The following is a 23,015-nucleotide window of genomic DNA, read 5'->3' on the forward strand; positions in this document are numbered from 1 at the left end:
GAAAACTTCATCTTTGAACTTTTGGAACCTACTGAACAGCATCTGCGCAGCTGCCTCGTGTAAGGTGGGACTGAATGCCTCCTGGTACCACGCAGTGTTTCTGTGCAGTTCCTTCCCTCTCTGGCTGTGCCCGCCCTGCTGCAGACAGCAATGTGCTTGAACAGCAGAGGCCGTCTTCATTAACTGAGTAAAAAATCTAAGAGGTGTTTTTCGTTGTTGTTGTTGTTGTTAGTGACTGTCTAACCAAAGCTGAATAATTCTGGAAAACAAAGTTATTATGAAGAACTAATAACCCTGTTTGTAGAGTGGCCAGGGAAGCAAGGAAATGCCATACAAAGTCCAAACACCAGAGTGATTCAACAAAACAAATTGATGCAAAGAATGCTCCTCAGTAGCATGTTCACTTGGTTTAGGGAACCAACCGCTGTCCCCGTGTGGGGCTGCCACTCGGGTCCCGTTGTGCAGTGACCTGCTCTTGGGGGTGGACACCCGGCCCTGCAGGTGTATGCCTCTGTATTTTCCCAGAAAGAAATCAACAAACAGGAAAAAAAGAGCTTCCTATTTTTCTCCCTAAGGGCATTTTTTAAATGTCAAATGGAAGAACTTACAGTTCTCACATGTGTAATGAATGCAGAGAATTCTCAGCTGAGAGAAGAGAATGTGAGATTATCCTTCTACAGGGACAACTCTATTCCAAATATAAGTGACTCATGGAGTAAATAGAATTCAAGTTAAAAAAAGTTTTTTCAATATGTCATTGTTTATCCAGAAAACACAACATGTAGCAGTTAAAAATTCAGTCTCTGATGTTAGACTGCCTGGGTTCCAGTCTCTGTGCCTTAACTGCCATATCCCCCAACTAAAGTCACAACCTCTCTGCCTCAACCTCCCCACCTTTGAAATGGAGAGAGGACAGTCCCTCTTTCTTACGGGGTTGTTGGAAGGATTTATGTGGGGTGCTTAGCCAAGTGCCTGGCACAGTGTGAACATTCAACCAATGGCAGCTTTGTAATTATACTTAATGGGCTGCTTATTACAGCCACTATATCCACATCATTTGAGACCCCTGGACTCTGTTCAACCAACAAGCAAGATGCCAGGCAGCCAAGAATGAGACAGGCTCTGAAACAAAGCTCTTTGATCACAGAGGACAGAAGAAGACACAGAGGTCACTTTTCAGGTCTCACCCCAACTCCAGAGTCTAGCAAGAATGTCCAGAGAGGGCATGGAAGTCTACAGGCCCACAAGGCTGGCTTTTGGAGAGGTCAAAGCAGCCAACAACCTGCCCCACCCCACCATAACCCCTGCTGTGGCGGTTGTTCTAAGCACACTAGCATAACAGGGGAGAGATGGGTCTTGGCCAAGATTCAGAGGAGATGGCCAGTATGGTCTGGATGGACCTGTAGGAAGGCAGTGCTTACAAGGTGAAAAACTGCTCTCTTTCTGGTCTGGCCACTGGTGTTTAAAATTGCTTTAATAGGGAACAAAGCTTTTTATGCCAAGGAGCCAAGTCCCATTGGTTAAATTCACATTAAATCAAAAACAAAAAAAGGATATCAAATATCTCCCTAGTTTTGTTTATTTTTAAGGCAGGGGACATTGTTTCTGAAAAATACAGAAACTGAGAAGTACAGTGGGGTAAGGAAACTGAGCAAAGGGAGGCGCCTGGGTCGCTGCCATCTCCCCTCGTTCAATCCAGACAAATAAAACAGAGTGGCCCTTTCAACGAAGTGAACGTCAGAGGCACACCGCACATTTCAAATTAGGAAGAATAAGTGTGGTGCAGTTAATTTTCCTTTTCCTTCCTTGGCTCGCCAGGAACTTGTTAGGATTTCCTCTCCCCTACAGCTTCACTGCAATGCTTATAAACTTCCTTTGCTTTGCTGCAGATATTTTGCTATCTAAGCATAATTTTGCTGGCTAGTCTTCCATCCAAATGTCAAATGACTGGTTTTATGCCCTGAATGCCTAAGATATAACTTAATACCACTAATAACTCAAGTGTATGTCATCTCAAATTCTTACAGATGGGAGAAAAAGAGGTCCAAGAAAATTGATGCCAGAATTTTGAGAAGGAGAAATGTGGGTCAACTAAAGACAGTTTAGGGACTGCTGGATTCACCTGGAATGTCAGCATAAAATCTGGGCTACACCTGTGTTTTTTTCTTTTTTCTTTTTTCAGTTGTCTCTAAGATTTGCTAAGATAACAGACGTGTGCTGTCAAGGCCAATCCACTCAGAGGCCAGCCACGACCTTTAATGTGGGGTGACACTCCCCAGCCTGGCTGCAGAGACGCCCCGGTTCAAGTGCACTGCTGTTATCAGCCGGGGAAGTCCTAGACTGTGACTTTCCAAGGCCTCTATCAAGTGTGTGACTTTTATCATTCTTTACATCACGTATTTACCTGATTTTCTTCTGAGTCGCCTCATTTTTCCTACCTTTGCCCAAGCAGCTCAATGAGTTTTAACTTAGGGAGCTATGGTGAATTCTAAAATTTAAAAATAACTCAGATTACGTGCTGGGAAAGTATACAGTGCTTATTTTCACTAGTTTCCAAGTGAAAAGTGCCAGATTTTGAGCTTGTGTAGGTATGTGTATCATTTCTAGCCTCCAACTCACATGCTCTTTGACTGACTGGGAATGGACTGTGGAACTTAATAGCGTTATATTGGCACTCCTAAGCTGGATGGTGATGATATGTCTAAGAACTTTTAGCAAAGTACATCAGAGGAAACTGTAAATCTGCATGTAATAAACTCTAAAACACAGCGTCATCTTTCAGCCAAACTCAGACCAGAAAGCTGTTCAAACAACGACACTGCGGGAGAACCTCTTACCGTTCTGAATGAGGGTTTGGGACCGTGTGAACCTTCCGTGGACAGCCGTCATGTGTAGCGGGCTTTTGCCATCTTTACTCTAAAAAATAAGGGAGAGAGAGACAGTGGGCCAGTGGCATCGATCTGAAACATCCCTATGGACGCTGCTGGCAAAGTCCCGAAAACACCAATTCAAATTTTTTTAAGTATGATAAAAAATTACCAGAGACAAAAGATAATTTTAAAAGTGAAAGATACAGAATATATTGTATCTCAAGTTTTTTACTGCACAACATCACATTGCAAAGAAGCCTAGAGAAGTATTTTAGAGAAGAAATGCAAAATTCCTAGTTATACTGACAATTTAAAAAAAAAAATTATCCTGTCGTTGTTCAATTATAGTTGTCTGCATTTACCCTCCACCACTTCTCCCACAGCCAAACTCACCTCCCTCCCTTGCTTCCACCCCTCTTGGCTTTGTCCATATGTCCTTTATAGTAGTTCCTGAAACCCTTCCCCCCATTATCCCCTCCCACCCCCCTGCTGGTTACTGTCAGATTGTTCTTAATTTCAATGTCTCTGGTTATATCTTGCTTGCTTTTTTCTTTTGTTGATTGGGTTCCTGTTAAAGGTGAGATCATATGATATTTGTCCCTCACCACCTGGCTTATTTCACTTAGCATAATGCTCTCCAGTTCCATCCATGCTGTTGCAAAGGGTAGGAGCTCCTTCTTTCTCTCTGCTGTGCAGAATTCCATTGTGTAAATGTACCATAGTTTTTTGATCCACTCATTTATTGATGGGCACTTAGGTTGCTTCCAGCACATGGCTATTGTAAATTGTGGTGCTATGAAAATTGGTGTGCATATTGATGCTAAGCATCTTTTCATATGCCTCTGGGCCCTCTGTATGTACTCCTTGGAGAAGTGTCTGTTCAAATCTTTTGCCTATTTTAAAATTGGGTTGTTTGCCTTCCTGGAGTGGAGTTGTGTGAGTTCTTTATACATTTTGGAGATCAAATCCTTGTCCAAGGTGTCAGTGGCAAATACATTTTCCCATATGGTTGGTTCTCTTTTCATTTTAATGCTGTTTTTTTTAGCTGTGCAGAAGCTTTTTTATTTGATGAGGTCCCATTTGTTTATTCTTTCCTTTATGTCCCTTGCTTTAGGGGACATATCAGCGCAGATATTGCCACATGGAGTGTCTGAGATTTTCTTGCCAATGTTTTCCTCTAGGACTTTTATGGTGTCATAACTTATATTTAAGTTTTTAAACCACCTTGAATTTATTTGTGTCTATGGTGTAAGTTGGTAGTCAAGTTTCACTTTTTTGCATGTAGCTGTCCAGCTCTCCCAACACCATTTGTTGAAGAGGCTATTTTTACTCCATTTTATGCATCTTCCCCCTTTGTCAAATATTAATTGACCATAGAGGCTTGGATTTATTTCTGGGCTCTCTGTTCTGTTCCATTGATCTACTTCTCTGTTCTTATGCCAGTACCAGGCTGTTTTGTATACCGACAATTTTTAAACTACCCTGTCTCAAAAGGAAGAAATAATCCACAACTTTTTTAATCTCTTGTAATCTATTGATGAAGGAATTGTCCTCCAAGATATTTTTTTCAACTTTTGTCTACAGTACATGAAGAAAGACAAATGATGTGTTAACTTGATTGCTGTGTTTGACCTGAAGTTAGCCAAACTATTACAAATCACTGCCACTCTCAAAACTAACCCAGAATCCTCCACCACCCCTTGCATTCCAATTCCACAGGAAAACAACACTTTTGATTGTTGCAAAGGAGAAACACTGCTTCACTAAACTCATTAGAAGTCATAGGATTAAGGCATGCAACTGCTTAGCAAATTGCCATTTTAATGATCACCTTGAATTGTGTGCTGAATTTATACATCTCTTTATTATTCAAGATATGAGTGATGGAACTTCCTGACCAGATTAAGCCAAAATATAAAAAAATGTATAGAATCTATATACTGATCATCATTATATTAAATACCAAAGTCCTACACATTTAATTAAGAAATAGTCATTTATGGAATTTTTTCTTATAATAGTAATAACCCCCCAAAAATCACTATTGTTTTAGACCAAAGTTATCCTCAATAGAATGTATTCTTCCATTCAAGTATTGCAAGAAAAAAAACTATGTAATTGTTATTTTTCTAAGTCTCTGGAGAAACATTTTTCTTAAATCTGTGGTTAAAATATGTGGTTTCTAAAATGCAAGTTCATTTTTGTGATGAAACCCATATACTTGTGCTTTAAAATGACTCTTTGTTTAAAAAATTCCACAGTGGAAAACAAACAGTTATTTAAAGAAGTGTTTCTCAGAGTGAACCAAGGACTGCCTGCATCAAAATCACCAGGCTTCTTGTCGTAAATGTGAACTCTGAGCCCTGATTCAGGCCTCCCAGGTGAGAGCTGGGTCCGGGGCCCCGTGTGTAACTGGCACAGCACACTGCTTCAGACTGTGGGCTGGAATAGCTTATAAGCCACCACGTTTTAACAGAGACTTTTTATTATATAAGTCTGTTCCTCAGAAAGGAAGAAAGGAGTTTTGCACAGTCTGTGCCCAGGGAAGAGTGAATCAGAACGGCAATGCATCTTGGTTGAAAAAACAGTCTTTATAGTGAAAGGTTCTCAGGTAGATAGCAAAATAATGATAATAATAATAGTAATAATAATATCTTTTCTTCATCTTATATGATTATGACCTGAATCAGAAAATACTGAGAAAGCAAGATGAAAATACACTTGAAGGTTACTGAGATGGTATTTTAGAGGAAAAGAAGCGATGGTCAGAATAACGAGACTCCGATGCCTCACCGACCACGAGACACGCAGTGAGGGGGCTCCTGAAAGCTATCTGATTCTGGAGCCTGAGTCCTGGTGTCAGGAGGGTCCACAGTTTAAAGGACTGAACCTGTGTGGACTACTTGGGAATAAAGATTCAAAACATAGCCCCTGCAATAAAAGTGATCACAATCTGAGACCCTTAAGGAGAAAGAAAACAAAAATCACGGAGTTGACATTAACTTGTCCCTAGGTGGTGCTATTTCTTTAAATTTTGCTCCAATATTTTTCTTAAATTTAATATGAAAACATGACTAATTAGTGTTTCACCTAATATATATAAAGCTATAAATATTTCAGTATTTAGACAATATCTTTATAAATATTTAACTAAGCACTTTTCCATGCCTGGAAAATAGCTTAAAGGCTTCACCAGGGAGTAACCACCACCCTGGAAGTCACTAACTAAACTGCAGCCAGTGAGCCAAAGCAGAAGTAATGTGTTCCTCCCTCCCTCCCTCCCTTCCTTCCTGTAGGTACAATAAATCTTATTTCTTATTGCACATCTTAGTTTAGAATCACTTTTACATTCCTGACAAAGATGACACACATAACAGTCAGGTGGGTTTCTATAGTGTGTGGCTCACAACGCTGCTCCCATTTCAGGGAGAGTGAGAGCCACACCCTTTTCCTCCTTGCAGTGTCTGTGCCTTTGGTGAAGGGACAAACGAATAGGAGGACCACAGTTAGGTCAAATTCAACAAACAATTTTATGGTGAACGTTGATACTGATTTCAAGTTTATCCTTACAGATCTTTGCCTGGGCTCGTCTGTCACTGCGTCCCGGCCGTTGCAGACTTTTTTTTCCTCATAGGGATATGGGGAGTGGGGAGTGGGGCACGAAGTATTATGAGTATTATGGCAGTCATTTGGGGGCAGTTTTTCAAAATATGTTATGGATATAAAAAGAACTCTATTTCAAAAAGACATTGAACACTAATAAAGGTCTAAAGGACAATACTTTGTATTTTGCCTTTACAAATTAGAACTCACAATATTCAAGCTGAGACAAGAAGTCCTAATAAGTTTCACATCTGCCTGAGAAATTTTTCACAAGGGGGGACTTGCAGTTGCTGTTGCTGTTCAGAGAACTTCAAAGATAAAATATTCCTTGCATTCTCAAAGGAAAAGATATGTTCAGTTCTTCTATTTATTCAAAGCTTTGCTTTTATAAATTTTATTCTTAATTTCTAGTCTCCTTCCAACTTCTAGATGCATTTTCCCATGAGTTTTATGGCTTGGAAAACTTAGTTATTTTGAAGATTTATTTAATTAAGCGAAAAGTTCTTTTACTGATTCATAGTTCAGTCATAAGTCATGAAGAAAAAGTAATAAGGATTAAGAGTATTTTATGACAAATATTAATACTCTTTGAGGGCAGAATTCAACATCATCCAAGGAAGATTAATCCTGGGCCTAAGGGAGTGTTTCAATTTTCTTGACCGCCATTTTCCTCAGAAATCCGTTCATTCTTTTCTTCCACTCCTAATGTCTGCCTTCCTCATCCTCCAGCATCTCACAAAACCTTCCCTAAACTCACATTCTTACTCCCCAGGAACTTGAAGGCATCGTGTTCTCTGCGGTATACTGCCTCCCCGAGTCTAGTAGCTCACTGGCCCTGCTAGAGGGCAATAAAGTCTTCGTAGTATAACACTAAGGTCAGCCGGGACGGGGGTCCAGATGTAGTCAGAAACCCAAAAGGCCTTCCTAATTCAATGGGGGAGCAATATAAAACGCCGGTTTGCAAAAACGCCATACATAGGCCATTTTTAAAATGGTTTTAAAGGCCAGATATAACACATAGTTGGCTCAGACATTCATTCCTCTCCCTTCATCACATGCTCTTCAAAGTTCCAAGAGCCTTACCCCTAACACTGTCTACACCAGGTTCACTTTCAACCTCTGCAAAACAACCCTCACTCTATAATTTGGTTCTGGTACATGTGAAGGGAGCAGGTCCAGAGTTCAGTAGATGTGTGGTGGGCTTCAAATCTACCCTCTCTCGGGGCTGAATGATCTGAGGGCCCACTGACAGAAGAGAATTAAAACCATGGAACGGTGAATGTTAGTGCCTGGAAGGCAGGCAACCTGGCAAGGGTCATTTCTGAAGGTAAGGCATATCCGGCATGGTTGTGCATTTAGAGCCGGCCTTCTTTAATACTCTGAATGCTTCCAAAAAGAGACCTGAGATGCTACAGAAATTACAATGTGGGCTACAGTGAGGAAGAAACATTATTTTCTGTTTTCTCATGTCCTTCCTATTTGCAAGTAAACCTTCAATGGATTGTAGTATAAAGTATTATGTTGTATTATTTTATCACAAATAAATTAATATTACAAGGTCAAAACCATGGTCAATCTAAGCAAAAGGAGGAGTTGTAAAATGCACACAGGACACATATCCTTTCTCCTCGTTCAATTATCTTGTCGTTGCCCATGAAGATACTGCTTTTAGTGTTTTGTAAGCATAGAGAAAAAACAAAGTGAACATGTGTGTGGGTATTGGCTACATTTCAATATGCAATTTCCCTCAAACTTTAGAAAATCTAAACAAATATAACTTGTCTCACAATCTACAAACACTTTCTAATGCAAGGGGCAATGTGGTGGAGAGAGAGAACAACTTCGAGGAGAAAGCTACCTCCAGAGTCAGACAGAATGGCTCTCGGAAAATGTTAGGAGACCTGTGTATCCAGAGGAATAGCAAAGGAGGATTCTAGAGAATTAGGAAATCGGAGGATGTAAACAGGGTAGATGGAGGGAGACTGAGGGAGAAGGCTAGATTTGATTCAAAATCCCATGTACACAGATTAGAGAACACATAAACCCGAGTCTCAGCTTTTAAAAATGCTGTTTCTTATATTCTACTGATGATTAACAGTCCACAGGAAAAACTAAATGCTAAAACTTAGTAACTCCGCCTTCCAGGTCCACTTTGTGGGGAACAGAAGGCTGCCGTAAACAGGTGCACCATAAACAGCTGAGCCACCAACACAATCTGAACTGCCCGCCAGTCACTTCACTGGGAGCAGTAGGTAGGTGCATCAAAATGTGGCCTTCCAGCCCTGAGATCCAGCGCAGTGAGAGCATCAGTAGGCGTATTTAAAGAGGTAACAATGCAAATTAATTAAATGGAGGTTGGTGAAGAGAGCAACTCTATTTAACTTCAGTAGTTGTTCTTTCTTTGGAGGCTTCAAAGATGTCCCTCAGACACCAAGAGGGCAATGTCCACACATCTAGGTACATTGAGGGTCTGCCCACCTGTTAGTCTCCTGCCCCTCACCACCATCCTCTCCGACTTCAGTCCCACGTGGTGACTCTTTCCCCACCTTGGGCTACAGTTCCCTGGTTTCTTCAGTGCCCCCAAAGACCTTCATCTTACTTGCACTTAGGACTTTGGATGGTCTAGTTACAAGATCTAGAACTCTGAAACTCTCTTCATCTATTCTTTTTTGTTATTACCTGCTTTCACCTTCATGAAGACATCACACTCTCCTCCATTTCCTTCCTTTCTTCGCTAGCTCTTCTTTTATCATCCCTTTCTCTGGTTCTTCCTTCTGCTCCTGATCCTAAGAGTGAAGGGTTACTGGTGTCCTCCGTTCCCTTCTCTGACCTTGCTATGATGTCCCCTCTCCATGGGTGATCTCATCCCTTTCTCCCAGTTTCAACTGTCAACCGCCTCTATGTGAATGAGGCAACCTAGGTTTTTCCTTCTATTCTCTACCACTACCCCCACTAAATTACCACATTTTCCATATAGGTTTTCCCAGACTGGCTATACCAAAGCTCAAAATCAGCTTCTCAAAAATAAACTCATCAGTTTTACCTCCCAGCTTTGTCTTTCTCCTGTCATCCCTCTCATTAACAATAATCACTTACTGAGTGTGTACCATATGGCAAACACTGTTCTTAGTAATTTATGAGCAATAACTTGTTTAATCCTCAAACTGGTCCACGAAGATACTACTGTTTCCCTAATTGGACAGATAAACAGACTGAGACATACAGAGAGGTTGTTTATGATTATACAGACACTGACAGTCAAGGCTAGCAGCAGCATCTAGACTGTCTGCCCTGGAGCTGAATGCTTAACCATCACGCTGTACGGCCTCTCTTTGCCCCTTTCAGTTCTTACACTCGCCTTGACTCTGCTGTCTCTTGTTCAACCAAACCCTGTGGGTCTTCTTTCTGCAAAGGCTCTTCCTTCTGTCGGCTGACCCCATCCCCCTGCCCTTGACACCTCCTATCCACACTGTTTTTTTTTTCTAGTTATCCTCTAAGAGTTCCTGTCCCTAGGCCTGCTCTACCTGAATTTTCTTTTTAGTAAAATAAAGATAGCTTTTTTTTCTTTTGGATATAAAAATAATACATGTTCATTGCTTCACAATCAGAAGATTAAAACAAATATATAAAAAAGAAACTAAAAACCCAAATAATAACTTTGTCTAACTGTTGCTAGTATATTAGTATATATTTGAGATATTTTTCTGTTTCTATGCAACATACCTAGACACATAACTTTTTAAACTACAAAAGGATTATGTTTATTTAGTGTATTTTAATTTTTTATTGATATCACTGGCTATTATGTCTTTTTTACATTTTCCAATCTTAAATGCAAATATATTTGTATACTGTTTGCATTTGTCCAATTACTAATGATGCTGAATATTTTTATAAGTTTGATAGACATTGCACTCTCTCTTGTGGAAATATTTTCTAGTAGTTTATCAAACTTTTTCTTGTTGATTTTTATTGATTCTTTATATAGTGAATATATTAACTCTTTGCTTATCATGTATGTTGCAGAAAAACTTCTGCAATTGGAGAGTTGCTCCTCTTTTAATTGTAAGTTAGGGGTTTTGTTTCTTTAAATTTTATGTGTTTATTTATCATATAAAAAGGGGAAAAGGGGAAGGGTTTACAGGAACAAGTATAAAGGACACATGGATAAAAACTAGGAGCGGGCGGAAATGGGAGGTAGAAGGGGAAGACTGCGTGGGTGGGTTGAGAGGGGAGTAAAAGATAGAAAATTGTACTGCAACAACAATTAAAATAAAATTTTTTAAAAGTTTAAAATTTCATGTAGTGATATATATATATATATATGATTTTTCCCTTTATGTTTTCTGTCTCTGGTGTTTTGTGGCCAGATTACTGTTTGTAACGCACAGTTCAGGTCACATGACCTCCATAACCATCAGCAGCCCTCACAGCCTAAGGTAGCCGGGGGGTCCTCAGCCAGAAGATAAGCCCTCTTCCTTCGTCAGCTCACTTTTCAGCTTGTCCTGGGCTCCTTTCTCTCATGTGATTACTGCTCTATTCAAACAATATACAAGTATTGCTATTCTGAAAATTTGTCCCATATTTCCTCACTATTAGAAATTATAAGAAAAATACTGAAAGCTTTTAATAGTAAATAGAGGTCATGAAAATAGATTGACCCAATATCTTTGAAATTAAATGTTAAAAACAATTTTTCAGAAGCAGAGGCAGAATACACTGGGACTTTGCTTCAGGATTCCTGTGTGCTCGGGAGAAGGGAAGCTGAGCTGAGAGCAATGTCACTTGGGGCACACTGAGATACTCCGCTATGATCTGAATGTACTCAAGTGTATAACCAGCATCATGAACACTGCGTGCATGAGTTCCTCTGGTTATCTGTTACAGGAAGCTGACTAGTCACCTACAGTTTACCCAGAACTTTTCCTCTCCAGATTTCCCCACACCTTTTCTTATGCTGTTCTATCCAGAATATCCTCTCTCAAATTCTCTTATCCCTCCTCATCTCAACTGATGTCAATCTTCCAAGTCTCCGCTCAAAAGTGATCTCCATTTTTTATTCCCAAGCAAGAAACAAGTCAACACTTGGCCTCTTATAGTTTGCAATGCCTTATGACTCGCCCATGGCACTCACCACTTTTTCTGTTGCCTCTTGATCAGGAGTGCATTATCTCCTCTCCATACTGTAAACTCCTTGAGGGCAGGGATCACATCTCACCTTGGAGTACTCCCTTGGTACCCAACAGAGGGTGCTGGGCAGTCCTCCCTAAGTTTGCTGAATAATGGACTCACCGTGAGGACCAGGTCAATGCTAAATCACTAAAGCCACTCTCTGGGGAAGGCATTTGACAAATACCTTGGAGGGCTGGGAGCAGACCTGAGCTCATGCCTTCCTTTCGATTCTCAGCAGCTCGGCTCTATCAGCTCAACATTCACCTCAGTATTAGAATCTAGGCCAGATCAATATCCCTGAGACCCAGTATTTCCTCTGGAACATTCACTGGGCTACCACAGACACGTACCTAGAACCTCAGTGCCTTCCAGCTGGTACCACCGCTGCTGCAGAAACAACGCAGCTGAGTTTCTATTGCACCCTAATACAGAACGAGGCTCTGGGAAGCAAGGTCCTCGGAGTCACAAATCATTCAAACATGACATAATCTATAGCAGTGGATCCTGTTCAAACAGAATCTTAATGCAAAGGTTTTTAACACTGAGAGAGCGAGCCTGAGAGGTTTGTACCTGGATGTTAACATCTGCCCCGTTGTTTACGAGCAGCTCAAGACACAAAGCACCGTGTGTGGAGGCAGCAGCAAAATGCAAAGGGGTGAAGCCGCTGTTGTTGGGCTGGTTCACGTTAGCACCGTAGTCCGTCAGCTCGTTCACCACAGCGTCCTGCCCATTGTAGCAGGCCAGGTGGAGAGCCGTGTTTCCGTAGACATTGATTTCATCGATCTGCGAGTGAGTCCAAAACAGGGGGGTTACACTCCATGGAGCTCATTTACCTCATTTCCCACAAAAAGCCTGATGGCTGTTCCAGAGAAAGGAAACATCCATCTATCAACTTAATTATTCAGAGCCTACTCTTGCCCTACCGTGATCGTCCTGAAAATGCTTGTCACTGGAGTTAAAGATCAGCAAAAGGTGAATGTGACAAATACTGAATTGCAGGGGAAGAGTGAGTTAGAAGGCTCAACTTTTGGAGAGAGGGCTCTGGGCTATGGAAGGGATTAAAATGTGAAAGGCAAAGCTGTCTGGAAATGCCAGAGGCGAACTGGATCGGGGAGCAAGAACAAAGCCTGAAACTCAACAGTGAACATGAAGAGACAGGGGTGGGAGGTGCCCAGGGAGGTGCTGTGGAGGCTCAGCTCAGAAGCCACTCTGGCTTTGGCTGTACTGACACTCCAGCAGGCCACACTCGGTAGCGGGACCAGGAAGCTGTTCTGGGTGTTTCGGGCATGGCTCCTTCTGCAGCCCCGACTGCTGGGCTTCGCTAGCATGGTCTCAGTAGTGGAACTCAGTTTTCTTTTCCTCCAGAGACAGGGATGTTCCAGAACCTCACCCCTTCTCCTGTTCTACTACTTGAAGGGGTCGGGCTGACTTCTATAACTCAGCACTGGACACTTCTGCTATTTGTTCCTGCCATTCATTCACTCATTTCTGCTTGGAAGCCACAATTTAGAAGGCTAGATTCTGAAGGTGGGGTGAAGAAGCCTAGCCAGTCTTTAAAAAAAAAAAAGGCACACACACACACACACACACACACACACACAATGAAGGACCCCCCCCAAAAAACTGGAATTATCTTCTGGAGGGCAGGCCCCTTGTAGTACAGGCTTTCCCCACTAGATGAGTGTTCTAGGAACCCATCTGCACCAGTGTAGCTAGCAGCTGGTGTTGTTGTGAGAGGCTGCATTTGGCTTCAGTGAAATTTTCTGAAGACTCTTCCAACGCATTTGCACATGTCTTGAGGGGTGATTTATAAGCACACCTGCCCATACCGTGCTGAACATGATCCCCGTGCCCCACCCTCCCTATTCACCTGACCTCACCTGAGCAACTTTGTTTCCCCGAATTAAAAAAAAAGCCCTCAAAGGGAAACATTTTGCCGATGTGGAAGTGGTGAAACAAAAAACAGCAGAAGCACTCAAAAAATATCAATATCGACAAGTTCAAAAACTGGTTTGAGCAGTGGAAAAAAATGTCTCAGTAAGTGTATTGCATCAAATGGAGAGTACTTGGAAGGTGACTGATGTTTAAACATGTACGAATAAATACACAATTTTTTAATAAATTAATTCCATTTTGTATATATATTTATATGTATACATATAAAATTATTTCTCTACCTTTTGTGATATAGAAAGTATGTTTCTCATTTTCTAGTAATTAGATGCCCCCAATGCCCTCCATCAGTTGCCCGTGCAAACTCAAAGATACAGTACTACAAAAGAAGGAGTTTTCTTCCTCTTGAATTAAAATGCAAACAGGATTTAATTCCAGAACAAAAGAAAACCCACACATACATAGGATTTCACTTGAGGACAGCAGAAAGCTCACAGATACATCAGGGAGTGATGCGTGAATCACAGCTCACCTCCACCCCCAGATTCAGGAGATGCTTGACAACACTGATCTGTCCATTGGAGGCTGCGGCATGCAGGGGGGTGTAACCCTTCTTATCCTTACACGTGACTTCTGCACCGTGGTTAATGAGCAATGCCACAACGTCCAGGTGGCCTTTATAAAGCAAGCAGCAGAAAACATCATTAACCTTTACAGGACAATTTGACAATTCATTCCACCTAAATTATCACTGTTAGCTTTTATTGCCATCAGCATTTTGCTGAGCTATTTATAAAAGGCTGGTTCATGGAAATATTCAACAAAAATTTAGCAAGTACCTACTATGTGTTGGACTTTATGTAAATGCTGTGGGTAAAAAAAATCGATGAATTCATATACTGAGCCTTCTCTTCAAGATCTAGCAGGAGAGCTGCCTTTCTGCAAGTAGACAACAAGATCCCAAGCATGCTAGCGCTAGTCTTAAACACACGCTAAAACGAAAGCCATGCTTTTGAAATTAAAAAGCCCAACAGTGGCAATTTGCTTTAGAAGACTAATGAAAGAAAAAGAGTGATCAATCACAATGACTCCAGATTAATTTTTAAATTATATGAAATTGCTGCTGTTTGACTTGGGTTTTTGTTGTTGTTGTTACTTTTGGACCACAGAAATGGCAATTTCATATTGTTCAACTTAAAAGTATCTCTGTAAATTACTGGCTAAACAGAAAACTCTTCTAGCTTCAACTCTCATTGGCATGTATTTTAGAATATTTCCCTTTCTTCCCTATCTCACTACATATAACATGATAAACATATTTTACCTTTATTTTGTGACTGAAGATGGTTTGATGCTTCAGGGTCATGGCTGATAATGGAACAGGAGAGAGTGATACTGACTCTTGGGTCTAAAATTGTGTGCGTGTGTGTGTACAAGAGAGAAAGAGAGAGAGAGAGGAAGAGAGAGAGAGACCTTGGTCCTGGCTTGTTTTATTAAAATTTAACTCTCTTCCTTGAAAATTTGCATATGGAAAAAATCACTTTCAATTACTAGTGCTGCTGCTGTAAGCTTAAGTGGTGGTATCTGTTGTCCGGGTATCGTCCTTTATTTGCTAAAGAGAGTTAACTATGTTTTTTCCTATTTGAATCCTGGTGACACACCAAATGATGAGTTTACTCCTTTACAGCAACTCCACACAAATGTTGAACTATATGTCAGCAGAGAGCAAACTCGAAAGCCCAGCTTTTCCAAGCCCGTCTCACACGAGCTTAGTCTGTGCTTTGCCTACACGTGGACCCGGCAGACGCTCCCTGACTCCAGTCCTGCGAGTACCGTGCAGGCGTCCAGTCGACTCGTAACCCAGTATCACCTTAAAAAACGATAATGCTCACAAAATTTCGAGATTCTGGTTTTTTTAAGGGTAAAGATTCATTCAGACCCATCTATAGCACAAAATTTATTTCATCCCTGCTCCAGCTCATTCTCTTTTTCTCCCCACAATTAACGTTACTTTCATGAGATAAAAGGCCTATATGCTTGTTTAAAAGGATTCAGAAAAAGATAACAGGTATTAAAAGGAAACGGAAATCATCCACAAACACCAATCCCTGGAAATAATCAATTAACATTTCAGTGTATAATATAGCCTAGGTTGTTTTCATTGCACAGAGTTTTTAAAATGGGGATCATATTATTCATACTGTTATAATCTGTTCTCATTTGACATACCACAGAATCTTCCTGTGTTAATAAGCACTGATGACATCATCAGTGTAATTATTGCACAGTGTTGCACGGTGTAGCTCTCCCATAATTCACCAACATAGTCTCCTGTGGATGGGCATTTAAGTTGTTCATAATTTGGTGCTGAGAGAATCCTCTCTGCTTTTCTAATTGCAAGATGTTTTCCAATTAGAACACAAAGAAGGATCTTCATTTCCCCCGGGACTACACTGAGAATACACTCTGTAAGGTCTATAATTTGTCAGCATTTGCACCAACAAAAGTGAAGAGGAAAAATATAGAAATGGACTGTCTCCACCTCCCCCGGCTGAGCTGGCAGAAGCAAGGGCTGCAGCCCTCAGCGTCGCGGGAAGTGGAGCAGCAGGAAAGTCCACCAGGACTCTGGTCAGCTCCACCTACCCAGCAGCCAGGGGGCTGTCCATCCTTCCTCCCTCTGTTTCTTTAAAAAATAATATATAAATAAATAAAACCAAGTGGAATTTATGTCCTTGCTTTACTAGCAAGTCCTCTTTCTTTTTAAACACCTTAGCTTGCTTCCATAACAAGGTAAAATAAGCACAATTTGTGCAGCTTCCAACCTGGATTATAACATATTCAGTAAAGTCCAGGCCATGATTCAGCCCTCCTCCTCTTTGCAGGAGAAATAAAGCAACTCCTCCGACTAGAGTATTCGAGGCATGCCAGTAAAATGAACTAAATCTTAATTCAATTGAATCCCAAGCTTGAAAAGAAGTCCAACCTGCCCAAGAAAAAACCTATATGGTTAATGAGAGACCCACAGCTTCTTTAATTAAGGTTATATGCACTTTGCTTCCCATGCATGGAATCCTTACCCATATACGCTGCCCAGTGCAGAGCACGCCGGTCCTTCTTGTCAAATGCATTGATGTTTGCCCCTTTGGCCAAGAGTAAATTGACCATCTGAAAGATAACCAACGATGAAGTCAAGTGAACACTGTGTAATGTAATGGTGAGGGCCCCTCACCAGCTGCAGGTGATCAGAGCCAAGTGAATGTCAAGGCAGGTCAGAGACCTGGAGTTCAAATGAAGTAGGAAGACAACATCACAGCCAGCTCTGTGGCATGTGCACCAGGAGAAAAAGACTGAGGTGACAGCTACTTTTTCAACTCACTGTGGCTCTAAATTGAAGCATAGATATAACTGCCTACAGTTTCCTGTACAAATATTATCATTACATCTGTAAAAGTCTCAGCAGCAATATTAGGTTGCGCTGGGGGCTGAGAAAGTCTGCAGGGAGATTCCTGTTCCCAGTGACGAAGACACCCACCTCCACATGGCCATTCAGCGCAGCGTGGTGCAAGGCCGTGCGGCCCCCTCGGTCGGAGACATTGACGCTGCTCAGCAGGGGAATGATCACTTCTGCACACTTCACAGCCTTGTTGGCTGCTGCCACGTGCAGGGGGGTCTGCCAGTTCTTGTCCCTCGCGTTGACGTCAGCCGAGTGCTTGATCAATACTTGCACGGCTTCCTACAGCAAAAGCACAGTTTGCAGGGGTCACTGACAAATGCTCGATCAATACTTATTGGGTGCAAGATGTTTTCCAGCAGACCCTGGAACTACAGGAAGGGAAGGCTCCCTGCCGTTACAGGCTGGCTTGAGATGGAGATTCCTCTGTGACAAGCAGGGTAACATACAATAAAGATCAAGAGTGGAGGACTGAAACCGATTCACTGCAATTTCTTTGTTAGGCCGAGTGCCCTGACACGTCTCCAAAGCCAAATAAACCATCCACGTATAAGGTGTCCTTAGAAGGTAGCAGGTATTTCTGGCCAAATGAGAGCACATGCGTGCACGTGTGCACATCAGGTGACCAAAAGGCCCCCAAAGATCATCTGAGGTTGGAAGTGTTTTGTCAACAAGTCTCACTTTTCCAGAGCCAAAGGCCTCAAAGCCCTCCAGACATTCTTAGGTCAATGTATAACTTTTCAGTTCTCTCAGCCAACATTGTAACCCTCACTCTGTGATCAACAAGTTACTACCTCAACTTGCAGCTACAAAGCTGTTGTTTTTCCAACCTGTTCCATGTTACAGCGGATAATGTCTTTTCTACTGCTGAGTTCCTTCACCTTTACTGAGCCTCCCACTTTTCATTTTCCTGCCATTGACCTAATCATCTTGTTAGCGTCTTGAACTGTGCCTTAAACCTTGAACCTCGGTCGTGCAATGAAACCACCTGGGGAGCCCTTACAAATACAGATGCCAGGTCCCAGCCCAGAGACTCTGACTGGCCTCAGAATGTCCGCAAAGCTCCCTGGGGACTTGGTTACGCAGCCAGGATTGAAGACACTCTTCTGTTCAATTAAGTGAATGATATAGCTTCTCTAGAAAAGGGAATGGCTGCTACTGGTTTCTCTTTACATCCAGGGACATCCTTGGGAGCAGCCAATAGTGCTCCTTTATGGACATCTTATCAGTGTATCATCAGAGAAAAGCATCATACCACACCCTTGCACCCTCCATAGACCCATGCTCACCAGTGTCCACCCTAGTCCCCAAAGGCCTGGGTTGTCCAATCTACCTTATCATGCAAGTGTATAACGGTGCCCCAGGTAGTAGATAATTCAAACTCTCAAAATTAATACTTGTATCACGGATATAAATGATGAACTAAAAAGAACATTCCATGACACAGTAGTAGTAACATGTTGAGAGTAATGACTAACTTAGTAGATTGAGAGCAAAAAGAAATTAACTTTGCAAATTAAAAAATATAGTTTAAATAGTGTGGCTCCATTTAGATGCTGTAAGTAAAGGGTAATAAGCTGATAAGACCCAACCAAATAATTTGTTAAGATTATCAAAGAGGGAGGGAAAGAAACATACTACCCATCCTTAGTAAGATACACAATAAAGTAATGATTACTGAACATTCCTTGAGCCTATTTCAGAGCAAAACACGTGTATACGTTAGGCTCACTTACAGTATGATTCACATGGCTAGAACTATGGAGGTCTGAAAGAAACATTTCCCAGGCTCTATCCTAAAAACTAGCTGGGTGAAAAAAAAATAAACAAAAGAAAAGCTAAATCACAAATAAAGCATTAAATTTTAAATTAAAAAGATAATATTTCTATCAACTTTGGTCTCATCAACATGGAGGTTTATGTAGCTACATAGACAATCCCTTGAGATGTGGAAAAATATTGCAACCTTCATTTATATTTCTTTTCTTTAAAAAGGAAAGCATTTTAGCTGGCATTTAACTTCTGGGCTGGCACTGTGCCATCAGCCAGCTCCACAGAGGATCTCGCCGCACAGCAGCGGAGATGCCCTCGGGAAGGAGAGGGGCTCGCCCTGGCTCTGTACATCCATCCGCCCTGGAATGCAAGGAAAGGTTCAGTGATGAGCCTGCCAAGTCGATTTACAGACTGTAACATGTACCCTTAAACTAAAAGCATTCTAAAATAAGCAAGATTTATGCAAGGAACCCAAATAAATAATGGGGAAGTCACAGAGCTGACACTTCTATGCCTAGCAAAAGCTCTGTATCACCTACACTACAAGGTACAAGTAATGACAAATGTAATCAGATCTGACAAGAGCTTGGCCAAAACAGAGGAAAACCATCAGAAGCCTATTATCCACCTTGGTTATGTAAGACTAAGATAAATGAAAAGCCTCACCCTTAGTACATTGTGCTTTGAAATATTAGCTAATGATAGTAGTTCTAGTATATAATTTATAAATAAATGAGATGCACATTTTGAAGATGCATGCTGAAAAAGTTTTGCAGATATGAGGCCAAAAAGATTGAAGATAGTCATCTCAAAGCAATACTGAAAAAAATGGTACAGTATCCTTTTTACACATTCACAGCAAAATAACATTACATACTGTCACTTTAATACCTTTGCCATGTGCATTATTTTATTGCATTTGTACAGATTCTTGCTTTGCATTAAATATTATATAAATTTAGAACAGACTAACCAAACAACATATATAAGATCATTTCACAAATTTATACTTTTTGGAGATAAGAGCAATGAAGTCATTCAAAATTTGTTTTTTAAAAGTAACAAAATGTTATTTTTTTAAAGTAACTCAGCCTAGGTGATAATGACTACTTTTAAATGAATATTTAGAAATGATTTGCATTTCATACAAAGCAATAGGTCAAGCAAACAAAACAAAACAAAACAAAAACCTGCCCTGGTTGGTGTGGCTCAGTCTTCAGTGGTTGGAGTGTCAGCCTGTGAACTGAAAGGTCAGCAGTTCAATTCCCAGTAAGGGCATGTGCCTGGGTTTCAGTCCAGCTGGGGGCCTGCAGAGAGGCACCTGATGGATGTTTCTCTCACACGTTGTTTCTTTTTTTCCCTCCCTTCCCCTCTCTCCACAAATAAATAAAATCTTAAAAAAATATTTTTAAAAAACTATATTTATGTGCCAGTTATAGCTTATACATAAACAAGCACTTTCTGAGTTCAGCAGGCATACGGATTGGGGGAACCCTCATTTTATATATATTTTTTAAGATTTTATTTATTTTTAGAGAGAGGGGAAGAGAGGAAGAAACAGAGGGAGACAAACATCGATGTGAGAGAAAAACATTGGTTGGCTGCCTCTTGTATACACCCCAGCTGGCTGAACCTGCAACCAAGGCAATTGCCCTGACCAGGAATTGGACTAGCGACCTTTCGCTTTGCGGGACGATGCCCAACCGAGGCACACTGGACAGTGTGGGACCTGTATTCTTAAATAGGCAATACTTCTAAAAATATTTTAACCACAGATAATTCTGGTCTGTTTTTGTAAATAAGGTTTTATTGAAACACAGCCTCATTCATTTGTTTACATATTATCTATGGCTGCTTTTGAATGAAAACAGCAGAGTTGAATATTTGTGACAAAGACCATATATAGCCATTGACACTTAAAATATTTATTATCTGGGCCTTTATGAAAAAAGGGCCTTTATGAAATAATTCTCAAACTGTCTGGGGTGACCAGTTTTGTTTTGTTTTTAAATGGAGAAAGTCAATTTTTTTAAAAGATTTTATTTTATTTATTTTTAGAGAGGGAAGGGAGGGAGAAAGAGAGAGAGAGAGAAACATCAATGTGGGGTTGCTGGGGGTCATGGCCTGCAACCCAGGCGTGTGCCCTGACTGGGAATCAAACCTGCAACACTTTGGTTTTCAGCCCGCGCTCAATCTGGGGTGACCAGTTTTTTAAAAAAAACTGTATCATTTCAAATCCATCATGAGCCAATACTTTTGTAAAATACAATAAAAGTTAAAAAAATAAAATGAAGAAAGATAAACTAATTATAAACTCAATGATTTTATTATTAAATTTAGGAGGCTTGAAATTACTCTACCAAACCGCTCTAAAAGGTTCTGGATGCTCACTCTTATCACAGCAACCGAGACCCAAGCTGCCAGACCGACACTCAGGCCACACTGCGAATCGTGCTTCTTCAAAGCCCTGATTTCTTCTTCATGAGCCAGCGTGTGTGCAGATTCTGGCATTTCTCCTGAACGGAGGTTTCAGCCAGTCAGCCCTCGGTGTGTGGACTGCAGGCCTTGCCGAGGTCGGCTCCGCAGCAGGCTGCAGCACGGAAGACACAGAGAGGATGGAGAGAGGGGAGAACTGCCATGGGGTGTCACCCGGGAAGCAACTGGAGATGGCATGGGCAGTCCCTTTATTTCTACTTTTTATGCCTTTCTCTTCTTAACAAAAGGCCACTCCAACCCTGTCATCAAAAGGAGAAACCCACACTGTGGCACGCGGAAAAGATGAGAAGACAGAGGAAGCCTGTGTCCTAAAAACTGTCGCCCCCAATGTTGTTTTTTTTTTATTCTCAAAGGTGCATTGCATTGAAGTGGTCATAAATTACTCGTGGAAAAGTCATTGTTTATGACTCGAGTCCTTGCAGGCATAAGCAATGTCAAGTTTTATAAACTGCAAGTTGCTTTAGACCAGGGTCTGAGCCATATACAATTTTCTGTGCTCTTTACAAAGCCTGGCAGATGCCTTGCACACAGTGTATATTCAATAAATCTGGGTAGAATAGATATACTAGTACAATCATTAGCAAACTCTCTAAGTAATAATATGCAAGTATTAACAAGGCATTACCGTGGGCTGCCACCCCCGAGCCTGCACTCAAGTCCTGAAGGCATTTGCTCTCTCACTGAAATCACTGGGGCCCCAGCCCCTATTACTTACAGCAATATTGTATTCTGTAAGAATTCTATAGATTGGCACCCAACTAATTTGTTCAATTAATTGGATGATTCCTCTAAAAGTACCCATTATGAAACTAAACTCACCCTTCATTACTCTGGTTAATATAAAAGGGGTTCACTGGAGACTTTGGGATATGAGAGAATCCAAAGGAAACTATTTGAGAAGCTCTAGCTTCGGACATTGGCGAGGCCAGATACTAAAGTGGCCCCAATCTTCAATCTCAGGTCTCGGAGTGCGGTGTGTAGACCACCTGCAGCAGAACCTCCTTTTCAAACTGCAGATTTCTGGGCCCAACCACAGGCTTCATCGCTGGGGTGAGGTGCTAGGACAGGTACTTTTAACAGGCACCCGGGTGACGTGACTGTACATTAAATCTGAGTACGACTCACCTACCTTCTAACTAATAACTTACAAAATGTTTATGTGCTTTTTTTCCATTCCAGGTACCATCTATGTTATCTACGTCATCATCTTCTTATAATCATAAAGAGAACCTAAGGAAAGCATTGATATTCTGGTCTCCTGTATAATTTTTCCAACTCTCCTGTCGACTAGCATTTAGGCCATAATAATGACAATTTTTTTAGAGGAAAGGAGAAAACATGAGCTTTAAAAAATTTAAACTATAAAATAAAATGCTGCCCTGGCTGGAGTAGCTCCATTGGCTAGAACTTTGTCCCGTAGACTGAGGGTTCGCAGGTTTGATTCCTGCTCTCCCCCTTCCACAGCCAGCTTTTCTCTCTGGCCTACAGTGACTTCAGGACCACACAGAAACCAAGGTGACAGCCTGACGTGCACTGCAGCAGCTCGCACAACTGTGTGCAGCCTGATTCCTTTAGTAAACATCATATCCTGCATCTTCCATGGTGGCTCTGCTTTTTTGATGGAACAATGAACCCTGAAATAAATAAATTACCTACATTTTAGAAGCCAAAGGGCTTTGAGGACAGTACAGAAGCCTTCCAGAGGAGAAATGATTGTTAATACATATTTGGGTAAGTAAATAGCATTGCTTGCCCAT

At 41.2% G+C, this 23,015-nt stretch overlaps 1 protein-coding gene across 5 annotated transcripts in view; it reads right to left on the reverse strand.

Annotated features, from left to right (window-relative positions):
• The window catches only part of ANKRD44 (ankyrin repeat domain 44), a 292,499-nt gene that overhangs the window by 105,776 nt on the left and 163,708 nt on the right, over positions 1 to 23,015 (reverse strand). For all 5 annotated transcript variants that reach the window (XM_045847583.1, XM_045847579.1, XM_045847582.1 and 2 more), the window contains exons 5-9: positions 17,071 to 17,271; positions 16,616 to 16,703; positions 14,071 to 14,213; positions 12,216 to 12,428; positions 2,838 to 2,916 (exon numbers count right to left, since the gene is read on the reverse strand). In XM_045847583.1, coding sequence (XP_045703539.1) covers positions 2,838 to 2,916; positions 12,216 to 12,428; positions 14,071 to 14,213; positions 16,616 to 16,703; positions 17,071 to 17,271 — 724 coding nt within the window. The remainder of the gene's footprint in view (positions 1 to 2,837; positions 2,917 to 12,215; positions 12,429 to 14,070; positions 14,214 to 16,615; positions 16,704 to 17,070; positions 17,272 to 23,015) is intronic.

This window comes from Phyllostomus hastatus, unplaced genomic scaffold (assembly GCF_019186645.2).
Source record: "Phyllostomus hastatus isolate PE091 unplaced genomic scaffold, TTU_PhHast_1.1 phas_contig_57, whole genome shotgun sequence".
NCBI classification, from domain to species: domain Eukaryota; kingdom Metazoa; phylum Chordata; class Mammalia; order Chiroptera; family Phyllostomidae; genus Phyllostomus; species Phyllostomus hastatus.